General features: G+C 43.7%; 1 protein-coding gene and 1 long non-coding RNA gene across 4 annotated transcripts in view; one reads left to right on the forward strand and one right to left on the reverse strand.

Annotated features, from left to right (window-relative positions):
• Positions 1–20,211, reverse strand: part of LOC117205176 (extracellular sulfatase SULF-1 homolog) — a 78,105-nt gene that overhangs the window by 27,758 nt on the left and 30,136 nt on the right. For all 3 annotated transcript variants that reach the window (XM_033443330.1, XM_033443331.1, XM_033443329.1), the window contains exons 2-3: positions 6,876–7,192; positions 5,984–6,223 (exon numbers count right to left, since the gene is read on the reverse strand). In XM_033443330.1, coding sequence (XP_033299221.1) covers positions 5,984–6,223; positions 6,876–7,128 — 493 coding nt within the window. In that variant the 5' untranslated portion in view covers positions 7,129–7,192. The remainder of the gene's footprint in view (positions 1–5,983; positions 6,224–6,875; positions 7,193–20,211) is intronic.
• LOC117205185 lies at positions 18,381–19,685 on the forward strand. Its single transcript, XR_004487190.1, has 2 exons — positions 18,381–19,077; positions 19,169–19,685. It is a non-coding gene; the product is annotated as an uncharacterized LOC117205185 (long non-coding RNA).

Genomic DNA, 20,211 nt, shown 5'->3' on the forward strand with positions numbered 1-20,211 from the left:
TTAAAAATCGTTCATAGTCGAATTTCACGAATCACAAGGCAAATTGCTCAGTCTGGCGCAAATATCATTCTGGCCGATACATATTAAGAAACATAATATGTACCATGCATCCAGGTCAACTGGTTGAAATGCAACTTATTCGATGACTGTTGGATTTTGTGGTGAGAATATGTCAGTGAACAGGTTCGTGTAAGGTGCGCCACCGAATGTTTCTCGCGCTCGTTCTCACTTTCAACACTTCGATTCGAGTGCTTTGGTTTATCCAACAGTGAATCTGTTCTATACCTGGCGTGGTTTTGGGCACGTGTGTGGCCTTATCGTTACGTACTCGACAGCCAGCAAAGGGAAACGTAAAGCGAAAAAACACTGTGTAAAGATGCTGTCGAAACCTTTTTCCATGTTTGCTCTTCACCAGAAACAATTCCTTTAAATAAGCTTAACTGATTTTACTGCCCTGTAAAACGTTCGAAGCGCCATTCCTCTTTGACGTTTAATTTACTCGTCTGTGGATGGTTTCGATATATTTTAAACGTAATTCGTATAAAACCTGCTGGGGCTTGGATCGTCCTCGAATTCGGAGAAGAATGTCGCGCAGTGGACAAGATTGCTCTGTACGCGTAGGCATTAAGGCGATCTCAGGGTCAGCTTCATTTCTTCGAATGGAATGCAGCGGTTTTTTAACGTACAGGGTGAAAGCCACTTTTAAGAGAACTTCACCGCTGCGTGCCGCAAGGACATCCAAGGCCATGTAGGATCTCAAAATCTACGTCCAACTAATCTCATTAACGAGATATACTATTTCCGCTTTGGGATCCAGTTCATCTATAAGCCACGATTGTGCAAAAAATCAAATTACGACGTACGATCAGCTAAGACCTTAAACTCTTAAACACCCACCTACGCAACAGTAATTGAGAAACTTTCTGGAGAAAGACTTATAGACATAGTATCTTTGAAGGTAGTTTCTACTGAAATACGTAAGTCATACTAAAAAGCCAGAACTCTCGAACTTCCAATAGAATTTGCTTGATATACCAATTTCTCTTGCGTACTCTTTTTTAAAGAAAAAAAAGAAACTCCTCGATCGCATTCATCCTCGGAAACAAACCACGCAACGAGGAGCGACCTGTACTGTACTGTGCGCCACGCTTATCGTTCAATCAGCGAGATCAATACGCAAGCACATAGTTAGCGGCATATTGTTTTTACTTGCCAACGCGAAGCACCCAAGTCGAACAATCGAAGCAATACCGTTGCCTTGGCTACGCTTCGCATTTGTACTTCCTGTCGCCGCATAAAGCCGCGAACAGGACGACTTTAATAAAAACGCGGAATCGATTGTAGGAGGAGCGAAGGTCGTGCTTCTCGTATGATCCCGAGGCTTTCGTTGCAATTCGACCTTCGAGATCGTTGAGACTCGAGACGAAGAAGGGAATCGGGTAACACGACGGAACGGAACATACGACCGATACTCCCAGTTTCACGGTTTTATATGCCCTTAACTTCTCGCTATGTATTTCAGTATTATCGCAGCGCAAGATGCACGCCGCGCTCGTGAGCAACGCGAGGAACGATCACGGACTAGTTTCTCGGACCTAATTAGCATCGGCAAATTCAAGTCTAGTTTCACGCCCGTTAGACAACGTGGGGTCGCAAACGCGGCCTAAAGGTGAGGCCTGGGTAATGTATGCGCGCGTGACAAGATCCTCTTGCGAAGATAGCGAAGAAAATTTGTCGCCTAGTCTGTGTGCCAGCCCTGGTATTCTGGTCAGGGACACTCCGCATGCATACAACAGACGACGATAACGAAACCAGTTCTCTTTCGCTTTGTGACTGTTCGGTGCCGGCGATCGGTCGTCGCGGTTCACGGCTCGTAATTATTCCTAGGATCGTTGGCGATCCCACCCTGGAAGAATCTCCTCGAGAGCGTATATCTTAAGAAAATAGACCTCCTCTATAGGTGAATTCGTCTTCTTCTTCTTCTTCTTCTTTCGTATTTCTTTTCCCCCTCATCACGACACGTCGCAGGAGGAAACAACACACGATTCGAAGACATAACCGTGAAAATAACAGGTTCTTAATTTTCGAGACAAGAGAAAAAGGTAACCAGAAGCCGGCAGTCACGAGCAAACCGGATCGCGGCCAGATTGTTTAATGCCTGTGTAATTTGAACTCATTTCACCGAAGATGGATAGCTGTCTGGCTAAAAGAGAATCATGCCGTCCCGACAAATTGATTAATTATCACGCTTTTTCTCGATACAGAACATGTTAGAATCTTTTTACTCTCCGAACAACCATCTATTCGTTATATACATCCTTCGGATAAAAGTTTATCAACAGAAGTTGTCCAACGAGCGTATGATATTTAGAATTTTTCCATGTATTTCCGAAATATCCAAAGAACAACGATCAAAGTAGCTCCGTGATATGTCCACTAGAAAAAATAAAAAAAGTTACGAAGGAAACATAGGAACGATACGCAGTTGCCTAGAGCGAAGTTAATGCACCAGAGTTACAGCGCGACGATAATTAACGGACGTTGCCGTCCCAAGATGATCTTACTCGAATTTACTCGAACAGAGAAGATATCACAGTTTACGGAAGTGGGCATCGTGGACAGCGTCACGTGTGGTGAAATTTTTGGAAGGACGCCAATCCGGTGCCGGATGTGGACGGAGCTTAAAGGCTGAGAAACCTGGCCGCTTTCAGGGAGCAACGTCCTACCTCGTCGAATATAGTCGTACGTAGAGAGAAGCTGGTGTAGAGAAGGTACGGACGACGAAACAACAGGGAGACACGGATGGACGTCGGAGAGAGAGATGTCGTTTCATCGTGGTTAAAGGGAAGACGAGAGAGCAAACCTTGGAGGGCTCTTCCAACAGGAGCCTGTCTACCCATCGAAGGGTCGAACTGTCACGATCGTGAGAAGATTTTTGTCTCCACTCGCGTTCCTTTACCGGTCGTGATCTCTTTTCTTGTGTACTCCCTCGGTGATCGACGACGACCAAGACTATGTTTGCGAAGGGGATTCGAATGCACGTTGGGGCTACTTTCGCGAATAATCTTCCAACCAGATAGCCTCTCACGGGATCTATGCACACTCCAGCTGAGATACGATGAAAGCTTGGTCTAATTTATAAGATCCTGTTCGGTGAACGCGATACGCCTTTAAAGGACGCTTGGAGTAGCCGATAGTGGCTTTCCGTGGATTTACGTAATGGTGAATTTTTCTTCTGTTTGTATTGTTACCAGTATACAACGGATACAATGTATCGCGGCAGAAGATAAGCCCTCGAATTTTTACAAGTTTTATAAATCTTTCTTTTTACAAGTCCACGTCTTAAGCTCCCGTCAGTTTAAACTAGAGAAAAGTTTCAGGGAAGATTTTTAAGAAAATTAGCGCACAACAGATACTATCAGAAAAGATGCTGCTGCTATTAATCATTGGCAAAAGCTAGTGTCTCTCAAAGTCTAAAAAATACTGGGCCCTGAAGGGGTTAATAAAGAATCACGTCAGAAAAAAGATTGTTTCCATAACGGTATTTCATCTTCTTTCGAATATATCGCGGAATAATTTAAGGGGAACGTATTTTTAGAGGATTGGTAGCGCGAAAAAAGATATATATATATGTATATGTATATTCCACTCGTAGAGAGACTCAAGGAGAAATATTTCTTTGAGGTAATTTGCATGTTTCCCAAAATAGGCTCGACAAGCAGGACGGAATTGCGGCGACCGGACCGTTTGGAAACACGAACGAAAGGAATAAACATGGAACACGTGAAACAGGTAGGAGACGGTGATTGCCTTCAGCGTTGCTTATCGCTGGAAGTAAAGCTTTTCGCTCGGTACGTAGATCGGTTATTAAATCGAGTATTAAGAACGTAAAACGAGTAACTGTCCGCTGTAATTTCTTATAATGAATCCGCGAAAGGTAAAGAGCGTAAAGTAATTCCGGGCGTAATTGGAAGTCTCCGGGAGATTTGGAGATAAGTATACGGCCAAGTAGGCTAGAAAGATAAAACTTTAATCAGTTACCGTCGAGAGGTCAAACGTCCTCTTCCTTCGTATTACAAGTGTTCTTCAGTGTTTTAAACTCTTCCTCTCTGCCTCTCTGGAAACTAGAAATGCTTATCTCAGAACGGTTACATCTCGTTACTTTCATCTCTTCGGTCTGACTATCTCTGGACACTCGTTTTCACGCGAACGATTACTAACCGGAGCAATTTTATTGTTCCAAGATTTAGAATTCCTTGGAATTCTGCCGATAAATCAACGAGAATTTCACGGTAGACGCGGATGGCTGAGAAGCTCGCATTCCCTCGATTAGCCGATCGGCCATCAGCCGGTCGAAATCTCGTTGTTGCCCCGAAATCGATTCATCTCGAGACGCTAAAGCACACCGGGATCGCTTTCAGGCTTGCAAAAAGGTGTCTGTAAACAGCTGCAGCTGATGAGAAGCCTCTTCTGTTCGTGAAACCTTACCAGACGATTCGAACCAGATAACTCCCGACCGTGCCTTCGGTGAAATTCTCCAAAAAAGACCAACGACATTAGGTGTCGGCGGTGTATTCTTCGGCCTCTCAATTTCTGCCTCGAATAGAACTCAAGATCATGCTTGGTTAGAAGCGCGAGATGTATGGTGGAGAGTTCGATTCATCGTTTAATCGATCGTTCCCGATCATCGGGCGTCCTTTCAAAAAAATCCCGACCAGACTTTAGTCCGCCTACCCTGGACCCTCGATACCGATTGGTAATTGTATCGAGCCTCCTCCTCGTCCATCGAGGACGCATCATCGCGACGCCGTCGATGAGGACCACGCACAAGCCCGGACGCTGTAACTAGCGAACAATGCAAACAATCGATGCACCGTCGCGATTCATCTGCATTCAATCCGCCGTCGGTTCCTGAATTATTGTTCTCCGATGATCGATCGACCGCTCTCGATGCAATCCAACGCTCTATGAACATGTTGCAACCGTTTTTGGCCCCGTAGAGAGTTTCCCTCCCTAGGCTTCGGCCCTTTCTCTCTTTCTCTCTTTCTCTCTCAGCAACCGGCCAAGATACGCCTGGATAGCGAACCAGGAGGGGAGGAGCACACACAATTGCGGACTCGACGAACGCGGACCAACAACTCGCCCGGCGAGATCGAACCTCGAGAAATTCTACGGGAATTCGTTGCCATATTCGTTACGTCTACCTTGCAACGGGCTGCGAGTGTCTCGCTCGGTACATAATTACCCTCGCGGAACCAGAATCACCACCAGTCGAGAAGATAAAACGTGTAACCATGCTGCGGATTTGCCGTGGCATTCTTATTTTCATTCGTGTTTTTATAACCGCGATTATACGCGCAGAAGTGGATGGCATTTTATACGTGTGCAGTAGAAGCTTTCCGATCTTCTGTCTCAATTGAAAAAGTCCCAGTAGCGAGTAGACTTGCCCCGTTGCGATAATTGCTTATGCAACGAGGATTTATCGTGTCGAACGTACTTGACTCCAATTACGAGCGAACAAGACGAACTAAGTATAAGCATTTCAATTGAAGGTGGCCAGATTCTCTGATTTCGCGGTGTCAGGGATCAATCAACTCGCCGCTGCGTGGTACCACTTGCAGCTTCGCTAGTCGGCCTCGCTAAACGTCTCCGTTTAAACTTCGATGTAGTATCTGGACGTCATTAGGAAGTCGCGTCACGTAACGAAGGATACTGGTCGATAAATAATTCCCCTGCGATATCTCTAGACGACTAAACGTCCGCGGACAGCTACCAATCGTCTGAATTATCTACGAGCTGATAGCACGAGATCGTATCGTCGATTCCCTGGCTAAGAAACGCGTCCAACGGCTGAACCCGATCGCGTGACTCTTTTTCTGACCAGTGCAGCGTGTCTGAGATGGTAGAGCCACATGCACGGTTAGGTTCTGTCATCGAGAAGGGTGAAAAGCGGTTAAGGTGGTTCATCGTGACGAGTACTCACCTGTACGATATCCTGCGTTGCTCAGGTAAGCGGCGAAGGAGTGAGGCTCGTGATCTCGTTGCCACTGCGGGCTGCTGCAGTTGTCGTTGTTCGTGAAGACCTCGTGATTGTGAACGTAACGGCCGGTCAGCAAGGAGCTCCTGCTTGGACAACACATAGGAGTGGTCACGTATGCGTGTCTCAGCTCGGCTCCCTCGTCCCTTATTCGCCTTAGGGTCCGTGGCATGAAGTTCAGCGAACCTGAGGGATTGGACCAACCGCAACACACGATCAGAAGGAGCCTCGAAAAAGAACTCTTCGGGCAAGGATCGAAAGATAGATAGGGGGATCTTTCTTTTTCCATGAGGAGCAGGTTACGTTTTCGGAGAAATACCGGTCGGATCGTGATTGAATTTCATTTTTTTCTTTCTTTAATACGATCCTTTCGGGCGGACTGTTAAAGTTATTGTTGGGCACGCGTAATCTTGTAAATGTTTTTGAAGGTTTACACATACCATGCAGAGTAGAAAAGAAGGCTGAGCTGAATATTTCTGTTGGATAGATCTAATGCGATCATAAAAATATAGATACGATTATTCATCGAAAGTTTCATATCTACGAATAAGTACTTCCTTCTTACACGGTTTTTTGTACAGTACGGGTTGTTAAGAAGGTGAAAATAAAAATAATATCTATCTGTCAGGAAAAGATGTGTGTATGAATGTATGTGTGAATGTATTGTAATCAGAATATGACTACGAATGATTGAAAAATATGGATAAGAATATGTCTATGTAGTTAGGTGCGAGGAAATCGTTATTGGCTAATTGGCTATACTGAACAAATAAAGATTGTGAAGGTGACAGAAGGCGAAACGAAGTAACGATAAAGGTGGTAATAAAACAAAGCTAACCAAGTTCCACATCCTGGTCGTCCGTCAGAATCAGCACTATGTTCGGCTTCCTTTCTCTGGGTTGCTGGTACGGCAGATAGGGTGAGTTGGACTGAGAATTGTAATTGTTGTTCCCGTTGTTGTAATTAGTCTTGTGGAGGGAGCCACCACGACGCTGGCCGCCGTAAACGTCATCGACAGGGGCGTTCGCGTCCGTTCGCCTGGCATTGACACCCAACAATAGCACCACCAAAAACTGTAGTAACTTCCTCATGGTGGCTGGTCGTCGGTTGCACGCTCTTCCTCTCAATCGAGTGTCATATCATGGCGGTCTGTTGCTGTAACAAGCGGGGCGTGTCTTACGTTAATGAACAGTTTTGCCTGTGACGTTGATTGGATAGCAAGTCGATAGGTCTTTTGTGTAGTCTAGTGACCGTACTCTAAGCTTCAACGATGTTGCTATATACCCTGATAAACCTTTTCATTCTTTGCTTGTCAATTAATTTCTTTTCATTAAGTAACATCGACTATGACGATCGCTTAGTCAGTGGTTTAGAATTTCCACCAAAATTACCGATATCTATATGAGTGTCATAGTTCGTTCGAGATTAATCGCCGATTCGGAAACACTTTCCCTATGCTGAACACGGTGAGGAGCATTATTAAACGACATAGCGAGAAGTGGTTCCTCCATAGCCTGAAGCGATCGATTTCGATCGGACTTTGAGTCCCATCTAGCCATGAGTCTCGCTCTAGTAATCATGCTCGATCCTCTGAAAGAAGGGATAGGTTTTAGCGAAAAACACGGCCCATGAAACGGGACAATTAAGTCCGCTGGTAGCCGTGCCACACAGGAAGATCGCATGATGGTAGCTGAATCGCTCAGGGCTGAAATTCTTGCGCGACCGAAACGGATTGCGTAACAGCTCAATGCCTCGGGATCGAGTAGCAAGCTACGCGTCCGCTAATTATTGCCAATAACTTGACGAACCGGATCGTGCAACGCCGTGCGAAACAATTAACCAACAGTGCCGCTATTAGCCGTGGCTTCAGTCATAATGGAACGTAGCTCTATCGAATATTCGAAGCGAATGCGAAGCGGGACGTGATCCCCGTAACTAAAGACTAGAAGGCGAACGGTAGAGAGCCAGGGCGAGCAAGGTCTTGCAAAGCCTCGAGAACGAAAGATGAAAGATGTAAAAAAGAATGGACGCGACCGAACCAGGCTACAAGCCGCGCGCACAGCGCAACCATAATCGGATAGTTGGGGTTTTATGGCAACCCTCCGTCGCATTCCACCCGGCAGACATTTCGCGAACGATCGACCGCCTCGTAAATAGTCGTTAGCACCTGAATTATCCGTGTTTCATGCGGTGAATTGTGGCAGACGCTTAAATCAACGCTGCTTCTTTCGCGCGCTATACATACACACTTTTCAGGATGGTGGGACAGTTACCGGCTCAAGGTATATCTAACATGATGGATGTTATCGCGCGAACGTGGGCGAACTTGGATATTGAATTATCTTGAGGAAACATTGAACACTTGTGCTTGATCATTTTCTATTAGGCAGGTCGATCGTCTTCCCTTCATATTTCATATAGCATGGTTATTTAAGTCATATAAACTTGGACGTATTAAAATCCAATCTTCGGCAAGGAAAAATATCAAAAATGAGAAAACGATTGAAATAATTGTATGGTAAGAGTATTCGAATCAGCGAAGCGATTTTATATATATACAAGAACTAACAAAATACACAACACAATGAATCGTAGAAACGAAGCAATAAATGCACACGCAAATGAATTATGATAATTACAAGCGAGAGTTGTTACTAGTTGAATAAATTTTCCTTTTGATGAGTGGAAATTATATTCGCATAAACAATTACGACCGTCAATCCACACAATATACGTATTTCGTTGTTCATCACGCCACCAATAATTTGTTTGCAAACGTAAAGGATTTGAAAATTGCTCACACCCAAGCTCGAATTACAAAGCAAACTACGTACGTTGACTGAAATAGTCCTACACTTACCCCATCAAGACCATCGTCTTTATTCGAAACCACCTCACGTAGCCAAGAAACTTTTGAAATATCAAGCGTTTTCATTCGTTTTTCGAGTATAATCCATAAGTTACGAGTAGTAGAAGATATTTCAGGATCGCTTTTAAGAGTGACCGCGATTCCGATCGATCAGCGTGGAAGAATGGAAAGCCGACGTTTTAGGGCAGGAAGTGGAATATGGATGCGGATAACTGAGCAGCGAGTAAATTTACGATCCGGTTCGAACGGGTTCCCACGGATCTCGTGGAAACGGGAAGACTTTTTCGCGACGATCGTGGTATTCGCGTCGCGATCTTTTCCCCCTTCCTCGACCTATTTCCGGGGAAATACGACCTTTTATTAAATTTCTCGATACGTGCCACTCTGTCCTCGATGTATCCACAACGCGACTCGAATAAGGAACGATACCCTCTGTTGCTGTCCCTTCTGACCAAAAAACTTTTCCAATTGTCCTAGCGAATGTCGAATTTATCTTTGACCCACCACGAAGAATTCAACGAAGAAGAAGATATTAACGCAGTATTTCAAGCTAATATTCTTAGAATTGTTACCGCACCTTTCCTGTATAACTCAGAATAAGTTCACGTAAAGTTCACGTAAGATCACGCGAAGTCTACATAGATCAGAGAAAGCGAGATTTCATCTTTACGTAGCCATCTGGTGAACAGTATCTCACGGTGAGCAACAGTTCCGTGCACGAGAAGAACGATAAAGCAAGAGATTCCTCGAAATACCAGCTATCCGCTTCAATAAAACTTCCCGTCTTTCATTTGTTTTCCTGTTACATTTAAAAAGAAATTTCTCCAAAAAGATCAACGAACAAACGATAGCATTATGTATCATTAATTAGCGAGAACAGCTCCTCTGAAGTTAGATCCGCGTGTCTGAAGGCGGCTGAGAGGATATCAGAAAGCCATGTCACGGCCGATTCGGTGTCTTGAATCCCGCATTAATTACCGCTAATTGATAATCACCTTTGCCGACTGAATCAGGTAGGCAAATAAGAACAGAATATATGGAGTGGGTCTGTCGAACGTTCAAGAAACAATATTCCTCTTTCTTCAACTCTCTCAAGAACACCTTTCATCCGATTCGCCAAGAGAAACCTGTCGCGATACATTATGTAATTTATCATCCTGGTAATTGGTCATGTGGACGTCGATTAATTTACGAAAGTTCAAGGAATGAAAAGTCCCTCGATGAAGATGGAGAGGCAAAGGAAGGAGGATACTGACGTCAGAACTTTTGATAAAGAGGTACCCTCTCAGTTAGCTGGTTGTATGTCGAATTAGGTCCGGGTCCTGGTCTGAAACTTTCATAGAAGGAGCAGATACAGGAGGGGGAGTTTTAACGAGAAACTCATCTGCATCCAGAGAGCTTCACATTACCCTATGAATCTGGTCATCTGTGTACGTAGAACATTTATCCTTCTTCTTATAAAAAAGAGACCCAGATTCACTGGTCCAAATTACGACGGTATTTTCGGTCGCTGGTACGTAGATCCAACAATGATATTGCAGTGGTCTCCAGTGGCAAAACGTTAGCTACCAATGCACTGAACTCCATATATTTTCAGTTGTCGCAGGGCTCGTGCGACCAGAGCACGACGAGGTGACTAAGAATAGTAAAACAATAATCTCTCCGTTTGTTTCGCAAGCACAGCAATTGAGTAACTACATGGCCGTGCAGGGAGTCGTACACGGCGACGTGTAGTCGCAGAAACAGGAAACGAGTCCCGATTCCCCGAGGAATCTATTTTATTGCAGCTTATGCTTGAAAGTAACACGCGTCTCGTACAACTTCTGAACAAGAGTGTACCTATTATTTATACAATAGTTACATATCTGGAAATTATGGTAATTTTGCCATTATCTGTGCAATAACACTATCTAATCACTGTGACATTGTTCACTACGAAAAAGATCGCTCGTCTGCATCTATCTTTAACATCATGTCATTCCTCGATGATTCGTCATCCAACGCAGACCTAATCCAGACTCGATCGTAAGTAACGCACGTATTTGCTCTCCGAGCGATTCTGACGAGTCGAGCACTCTAAATGCATGCTCGTTTACATTCGTTTCGCGTAGTGTACACGTATACGTACAGAGTCGTCTTCGTTCCTATTCCCTGCGTATAGAGTCACGTCCGATCTTCCTGTTCGCGAATGAAAGATGCTTCCATCAGGAACGTAATTTACGTACGCGCTAGCACGCTGAAAGGTGGCGTGGGTGGGCTCTCGCAGAGGCCATCGACAGATGTACACTATATACGGGCGGAGTAGGTCGCAGGTAAAACGGATGTTACGTATTCGTTGCCCGCGTGTAAACCTGCGACGCGACACGTTCCACGACGCCGCTTAGTGTAGGTCGATTCTCTGTCTGTAGGTCGGGACTCTTCCGAGGACCTGGCTGAATATTCATTCGAGGTGGTGTGTTTGTGGCGCGCGCGTAGGAAGCGCTGCGAAATTTACGGGCAACTAAACGATCGTGCCGTTGATCACGATAACGATCACACGCGACCCACAGAGATACACACACGTACACCGGCTTGGCCGGGATGCGAGCGAAAATCACGTATCTGGCCGTGTACGTGGCGGCCTGCATGGGGAGAAGCACGCTGAAACGCGACCTCCTGCACTCACCCAGGGAATCCATCCACGGCATATGCGTATGCAAACGTTGAATGAATGAAACGACGGTAGTTGCAGAATCGGAAATTGCGTCTTGTTCGCAAATCGTGTTATAAGAATTCTTCCCTTTGGTATAATAAACTGCTGGTAATATAATCCAGTCAGAGAGTTCAAAAGGAGTATGAATGAGAAGCTGTACGATTGAAATAATAAACCGTTCCAGGTAATTTAATCAGCGAGCTCAACGAGAGTAAAAGTTTAATGGTCTCGTTCCAATTTTTGAAAAGTTATGGAGCAGATTTAATCATAGTCAAATATACATTACCTATCTGTAGTATCAATGCCATCAGCGATGCTGATGAAACTTGACGCTGTATGAAAACTTGTTCTGGGATTTGTATTGTTCCTCGCTTGGCTGATCGAATTAGAAGATATATATCGTTGATGTCGTACATTTTTATTTAACGTTGGAAATGAAGTATGGAACTTTATCAACGAAATCAAGTATCTAACTCTATGATGCCTGTAAGACTTGATACAATCAATTCTTTAATAACGATAGACAAAAGTCCTGCTCCGTAAAGTCATAGAATCGCAAGGGAACAAAGAGCTATGCAGTTTCAATCATCGAGACGCAAATGAGAATCTAGAGGATTCGAATCGACAATCTAGAGATGGTCTTCGATATATGCACGTGTTTCATACGCGTGATAATCGCGAACGTTCACCGACTTGTTATTTGCTCGACGAGCCGCGGCCAATTGCAAACCGCAAATGGTCTAATCCTCGTCTCGACGTTACGAGAGTCGACGATCCTTCCAGCCTATCATCAGACCCTGTCGATTGAGATTCTCCAACGATGGGAATGTCTTGCCTGCCTTGGATGTGCTAACAGCAGGGAATCGTAATAACGCCGATCGAAACAATTTCTAACGCGGAACATCGAAAGGAAAACGATTCGTTCCGCAGTCTCGATACCTGATCGATTCTGCTCGTACTTTCTTGCTTGTAAAGGTTTCTTATTAGCCTATACATCTCTGAATTATATCACCCGTCAATACAATGACCATATATCTACATACCCTCGTCTTTCTTTCTTGTTAAACCAATTACGATCAAGGCGAGTGATTGATCGCCTTTCCAAAAGTATAATGTGGTCGAATAATCTCGTGTCGCGATGCGTTTATACTCTTCGTGATATATTTTATGATCACAGAACAATAAGCGATCAAAAACTGGCTATACGTATAGTTTGTTATACAATCTGTTTTACGGCCTACAGAAGACATTTAAAAAGAATCAGTTTGATTTCCGAGAGGCTCATTTTTCTTAGCATATAAATTTAACATTTTATTCGACCACCTAATATATATTTACATATTTTCCTCGATAAAGATTATCTTGGGGAAAAATAGAGATAGGCAAAGCAGCGAGTAAATTCTGATCGAGCCTCGCTCCCGATATGCGATCTCTGACGTCATTTCCTGGACAGAGAACAGTAGGAACGAACGCGGACTGAATTCAGCGCAATCAGATAATGTGGCTGCGGCGTGCAGTCGCGCGTTTCGACTTTACGCAACACGACGTGTGCGTCGATGTCCATCGACCCTGCAATCGAACTTCGGTGCATCTGTTCTCCGCACGAAGCTGCACCCAGTACGGTCCAATCGTTAACACCCGGCATGGAGGATCGAGGAGCGACGATGACCCGTCGAAGTCACCGATCGACCGCGCAGAAATTGCCTCGCGGCTGGTTACCCCGTTAACGGTACTTAACTCACTGCAAAAAAAAATCGCGGTTCTTCATTGCCAAGGATATTCGAGCCACAAAAGAATATGGAAATCGAAGATTATCCTGCGTGTATTCCTGTTGCCTCACGTCGAACGTCTTGTTCGAGGTATTAGACGGTTTGTCCGGCCCCTGGTATATTGAATCGTGCCACTCGTTCCAGCAAGCTCGTTTGAATATTCCTGTCCGATCTTATTGCACGCCCAGTACGATGCAGAAATACTGGTTTCTGCGAATACTGCACCGCGAATGTATCAAAGTCGCACGTAACTGACTTGTACGAGGTATTCTTCGGTTTCTCGTTGAATGGAGAACTCAAGGAGATGGAAGCTGTAAAGACGAACTTAAAATCGACGGAGAGAAATTGTGAACGGAGAAAATTGTAAATGTGGTACCTTCGAGGAGAGCGTAGAATCGCAAAGGATATATCAACCAGGATAGAATTGATATATGTAGTAGAGTCTTTCCTTTGCGTTTAAAATGATAGTGTAGCTCGTAAAGCATTTTTATTTTCGATGAAGACGTTAAGAGGACATCGTAAGCTCGGCTTCGGCTTTCACATAGAACCCAAGGTACATTCCTCTAGAGAAACCAAGGGTCTCGTTTTTCTAACGAGACAACGACCTATGATACCGGCGATAGTCCCCGTCTTTTCCAGATATTCGAATGTGTGTCAAACACTTCGCAGACATTTGTACTTCCGTGGATCTGGTCGCCATATGTGCGATGAACAGACCCAAATTTTCAAGTGTCATAGCGAGCGTGAAAGACGAAAGACGAACTGGCATCGGCAAGAAACTGACAGTTCAGAAATTAGAACAGATTATTTCCATAATCTTCTATGGTTCATCGAGGAGCAACATCTTGATACTTAGTCGAACGAAATTACTATCATCTTACGTTCACTGTCTTGAAATTACTATGATCTTCCTCATCGATAACATTCATAATTCACAACTTAGGAGTAATAGTATACACATAACAGAACTATATCCTCTAAATTATCCTGTCTAACGTTACAACGAAACTTTACGACAACTGCATAACCATAATCATCGAAATAACACTCTCGAGAGAAAGTGGGCTCTTCGAATAATCTATCCTGGAACGACCACGTCATAAATATCCCGCAACGCGATGCGTCACGTAAAGATTACATCCGCGAGAATTCTAACGATACCAGCGTCGTGTTCGACGAATTCGAACAGAAGGGAAACTTCCTGTCCCACATCGCACATTTACGCGCGCCGCGACACGCACTCGCGGCCTCGGTGTGTGATGGCCGCTTCCTGTATCCGCTTGGAAATCGCACGGGTTCCTTCGTTAACCCTCTTCTAACTTTTTATCGTCCGCTCTTGCTTTCGTTACGATCGAGAAAGGGAACGTTTTAAAAATATCTTTAGTATAGAATTATATCACACACAATAACGGTTGCTCCATATTTTTCTGAAATTCAATTTAATTTAGAAAATTTCTTAGCAGGCAAATCCGTAAGAGGAAACTTTTTCGATACACAAATTTTCTAATAAAAAGTTTCCCAGAACAAAAGTTCTCTAATAAGGAAGTTTCTAATAAAAGAAATTTGTTAATCAGGAATTTCTCAATGAAAAATTTTCTAAGAAAGTAGGAATTCCTTTCTAATAGAAAAATACGATTCTCTAAAAAATGGCCCAAAAAAGCACCCGGGTTAATTATATGAATTCTCAAAAGAAGCACAATGCTCTCCGCGACGATTCGACATGCTGATTCAATAGGAAGAGATGTTAAAACAATTAACGTAACAGCAACGTTCGTTTTGATCCTTTGGAAACCACATTTAGATTCGTGCCGCGCATTCCCGCATGCACTCTCGGTGATTGTTTATTGCGCTGTCGCGCGATTTAATTCGCAACGTGCAAGCGAGGCAACAATTATTCATCATTTGCCTCGCTACTTTCAGACCTTCGGCCGTTTGCATTTATTAATGTAATGACGGTACTGGAAACGAGGCGACTCGAAAAAAAAAAAGAAATTTAATCGTGACCCGATGATCGCAATTTTATTAATTCCGAGAATTCGTTCAGTTTGTCTGGTTCACTGGTCTTAAGTTACTCGCTGCAGGGAGAATTACGCGATATTAAGGAGCTGCACGCCGCACGGTTTTCCCTACGAGTTTCCATTCAGACGCCGCTCTCGCGCTATAAATAACTTCAAAATTGAAACGTATCGTAATTTCTGTTTATATAAATTTACATTTATTTATATGCACTGCGTTTATTTACATTTCTGGTTTGCTCGCATATCAACCGGTCTGAATGCACACTTCGTTTCTTGTACTTGAATGAATTTTATACAGCATTGGTGTCGATCGAACATTTACAAGAATTATATGTTTTTGATCCCTGAGGTCTCGTACACGATTCAACTAATATTATTAGTACAATTTTACAAATCATAAGTTACAAGCTATTGGTGTTAATAAATGTCCTGATAAATATGCCACAGGAGTAACGAGTTTGATAATAAAACGAATGAAATTTCGCAGATAAATTTCAGAAATTGCAACTCTCCTCGGATATGAATGTGCCTTAAACTTCGAAAGAGGTACAGCGGAGTGTAGACGCGGGGTCGTCGAAAAAATAAATGGAGGGTGAACCAATAGGAGGACACGAGGTGTTCGGGGAGCGTGAAAATGAGAAACAACGAAGGCTCTCACGAAGCAACCTCCGCGCGGGCAGTTATTGTTCTCGGGACGAAGAGGCCAGAGATTTCGAGGGAAAGATTCTCCGGTGGGGGCACACGGTTTTCTCGAGCACGACGAGATCGAGATCGTATCGCACGGACGCGTACGCTTCTCCGCGGAAGCACGAAGGACGATCCGAGTTTGAATGAAAGCTGCGCTCGGTTCTCGCGAGGGGTTCGAGATAAAAACCGGCGGCTTTCTCCCGGTTAAACGTCGTGGCGAGATAAATCAGAAATTTTTTTGGAGGGAGGAGAGAACGAAACCGGAGAGGCGAGGATCCGTCAACTTTATTGCCAACTGTAATCTCCACAAGTGCTCGTCCCTCTTCTCTGTTCACCATCTCGCGGGTGTACCACACTTTTAGCGAAAGGAAGCTCAAGAAATAGTTATTTAATTTTTTTTACTTCAACGTCCTCCGATTTCCCTTTACGTAACTCGATTAATAACAACATTAGTCACGTGTACGGAGGAGGACTTACTTTCTAAAGAAGTCATCTACCGTCGCTCTCCTCAATTACTTCGCGCCGAAGCAACATTCGAGATCGTAATCACCGGAGAACGTAAAGAGAGAGAGAGAGAGAGAGAAAGAGAGAGAGAAAGACAGCAAGGTAAGAGACAGGCGAGAACTGAAAAGGTCGCGGTTCGATGCAGTGGATAACGCACAATTAGCGACACGTAATTAACGAGGAGAAAAGGGTGGCAGTCGACGTGGCTGTTTACTCGCGTGCGTGCACGTTCCAGAGCGAAGGGTGAACCTTGCCGGGGGAGAAACAGTGAAAGACAAAGTTGACAGACGGCCGAGCCAAGGCAGACGAGTCGAAGGGTGAAAGGAGAGAACGATCCTCGGCAAGACGAGGACCGAGAGGCAACCGTGTAGAATGCTAGACTGCTTGGCGGCTGCTTTATCAACCCACGCATTCGAGTTCCTGCGTTTTAACTTGTAATGCGCGAATATCGCGGGCGTTGCGTTTCCTCCGACATCTTCTGCCTTTGCGGAGAATATACTTTGAAAAGGACGTCAATTTTTCACTCGTTATTCACTTTCAAAGTGCAATTAGATTTGAATATTAAAATGTATGGAAAAATGTTTAAAAGACTAGAAATGTAAGGAAAAATTGTAAGAGGCCGATGAAACGGTAAAAGCGACAACTTCGGAATCATAGGTGAATACGGCGAAGAAAAATTTTACTGTACAAATGTCTCGGAAAGTCAAGGAAATAAGACAATTAGTCATAGAGAAGATTAATATACCCCATTTAAATCCCACGCCTTATACACTTTCCATCGTTATCAGGGACTTTGTCTGAAAAAATCGTAATTCGAAGGTCTTACGTAAATTTCACGAACGAGGAGAGAGCACCTGTTTTAATAATGCCATAAATTTAAAAAATTTTTGTTGCCTCCTACCGGCATACTGACGCGTATTATCGTGGCTGGTTTTTTACTTTCGCTCGATTAATATGCTTGGTATACATTCGTGATAACGCGCAGCACGTGGCTGCCATAAGATTATATTACTCCCTGGCAAGTCCCGTTTCTCTCCCTTGCTTCGCCTCGCCTTCGTTCCGTTAATTAACATGCCACGGAACAATCATTTTTATTAACATTTTTCCAGCCGGTCAATTCGCCTCGTTTAATTGCTACACCTGTATGTATCATAAAGGTCCGTAGTATTTTTCGCGTTCACCAAACACCGAGCACGCTGAAAAAGAAAGGGTTGCACCCTCGGTGCAACGCGTAAGCTCGCAGAAACGACGCGGAATAATTTAATAATTCGATCATTAATTGGGAATCGCTGCTTTTTTTCGAAGTTACCGCTTCGTTTGCTGACACGTTGCTCTGTGAACTCATCCAGTTCGACCAATATCCTAATATTGAGTTCACACTGCACTGTCGGCAGTTTCGCAAACAGAGAGAGAGAGAGAGAGAGAGATAGAGAGAGCAATACGTAGCAAACTCATGGTAATGTTTTATCATCTCTAACACCTGAAACACCAGCAATAAACGTAAACTTTGGAATGACAGAGCTGACGTATCGCCTGGAAGCTCAATAGACATATTATTTTAATGTTCTAATAACGTTGAATTACTCTGGTCAGTGTAAACCTGGCACAACACGCCAGTACATTGGCAAATTCCATTCTCTCTTTGGTAACATCGACAGAGACCTCCATTGCCTCTATCTACTATTATTAATGGTGCAATGCATCAGACGCCACATACATCAAGGAGAAAAAGCCAGGACCTAGGGATCGACGTTCATAGAGGCAGCCACATAGCTTATTTATTTTAGTCGCGCTTGTCCCGTTTCTTTCCCTTTCTTCGAACGACAGGAGCAAAGGCTCTGCCAACGAGGCAGCAGATTACACAACCAGAGCCTCGTTGGTTCTTTCGACGAGCCGAAAAGAAAAGTGCGTCTGCACCAAACGGATGCAATCGACGTTGCACAATCGCCAGCACCCGGGCTGCGTGCTCTCTGCGGCCTGTTGCAACCGCCTCATCCTTGAACCAAGCCGCAAGGTGGATTAATAGCTCGATCGCATTCTCTGAGAGAGCCAAGACCATGCCAATCGATGGTGTCGCCGTCGGCGTCGCTTAAGAAGAAAAAAAAGGAGAAGGCTGCCAGTTGACCAGGAAAAAGCTGTGCATCGGGTTGATGCGATACATCGACGCCGTCTCCACCGTCTTCGGAGGTGCACTTTAGTTAATGCAGCGGTCTGCGGTTGCGATTTCTCACGGGCGCGGGCGCCACGAGGACACGTAAAACCGGGAATATGGGGCTCCATGTCGGAAAGACGACGTTTAGCGTCTGTTCGTGATACAGCTGAGAAATAGACGGCTATAAGTTCCGTGGACTCGACCTATACTGATGGAAAATATTTGAACACGTACCATAGAAAACTTTTATTTATATATTCTACATGTGACATGAAATATTTTGGTTAATGGTGTAATAAAATACGACTGCTATGATTATATTGGTAAAATTTGAAGGCGATCTGAAAATGTACGTGCAAGTTACGAGTTATTTGATACGAACATATATTTTGTAGAAAGATTAGTGTGCAATATAAGGAACCTTCTTAAACGTTGCACAGGTATTTGAATGCTTTTCTGAGTGACTGTACCTGTAAGAGAAATATTCTCCAGACTGTTGGAGACTTTTTTTTCTTAACAATTATGTAACTGTTGCTTTGAAGAACGAGGTTGAGATATCAGTGATTATTTGGATCTAATTTGGGATTATACGGTGGTAATTGAGACACTTGGAAATTCCATATATAGCGTGGAAAAATGTCTAGATATCTTGAAGTAAATTGCCTTCAAGTTTATGAATCGACAAGTTGTCGCCACCGTTCAAGTATCCGGTGTTCCGAAATCCGCGGAATCGATAAGTGGAAAACATTTCCGACCTCGTAATAGTTTTTAATGATTTATTCCGAAGCGAGGGAGTCGTCAGAGCGTACGTGCTATTTAAAAAAAGAAAAAATGTATAATAGCAGGTTACACGGTTAATCACAATATTGAGCCGGTTTTCAGCTATCTAGTCGGCCAATTAAATTCATTAATGTGAAATTACATACTTCAAATACAGAGTACCGCGAAAAAATCGTTTCTGCGTCATTGCGAGAAATTTTTTCCACCGACACTGTCCACCAACTAATTACGATACATTAGTGTTTCGATACATTAGTTTCTTATTGTCGTTCCAACATAAGATTTCCCAGTTTATCCTAAAGTCATCAACGATCTCGTTTATATTTCCTATTTTTCCGTATTTTTTGTCTTTACCTAGTTGTAATGACAGACGAGACATTCATCCGCTTTAGATCTCATCTCGTGTAATTATGGTAAGGCCGGGTGTTTATGCAAATTCATATCTTTGCGAACGTAATTGAAAAAACGATAGATTCGTAGATCTTTACACAATTTTTATATTGTGTACATTTGTCTTGATCATCTTTTTTTTATCAAATCTTTTAACATTTTATTTCCTTTCTCCAAGAAACTCCTCGAGTTATCAATAACAAGATATAGGCACATACGTGGAAAAAATAAAACGAAGTATAAAACTTTGTTCGTCAATAATTTTATCGGACCTCGAATTGAGCTACTCGATGTCACGAGGCTTCCAAATATA

This window comes from Bombus bifarius, unplaced genomic scaffold (genome assembly GCF_011952205.1).
Source record: "Bombus bifarius isolate JDL3187 unplaced genomic scaffold, Bbif_JDL3187 scf7180000007987, whole genome shotgun sequence".
NCBI classification, from domain to species: domain Eukaryota; kingdom Metazoa; phylum Arthropoda; class Insecta; order Hymenoptera; family Apidae; genus Bombus; species Bombus bifarius.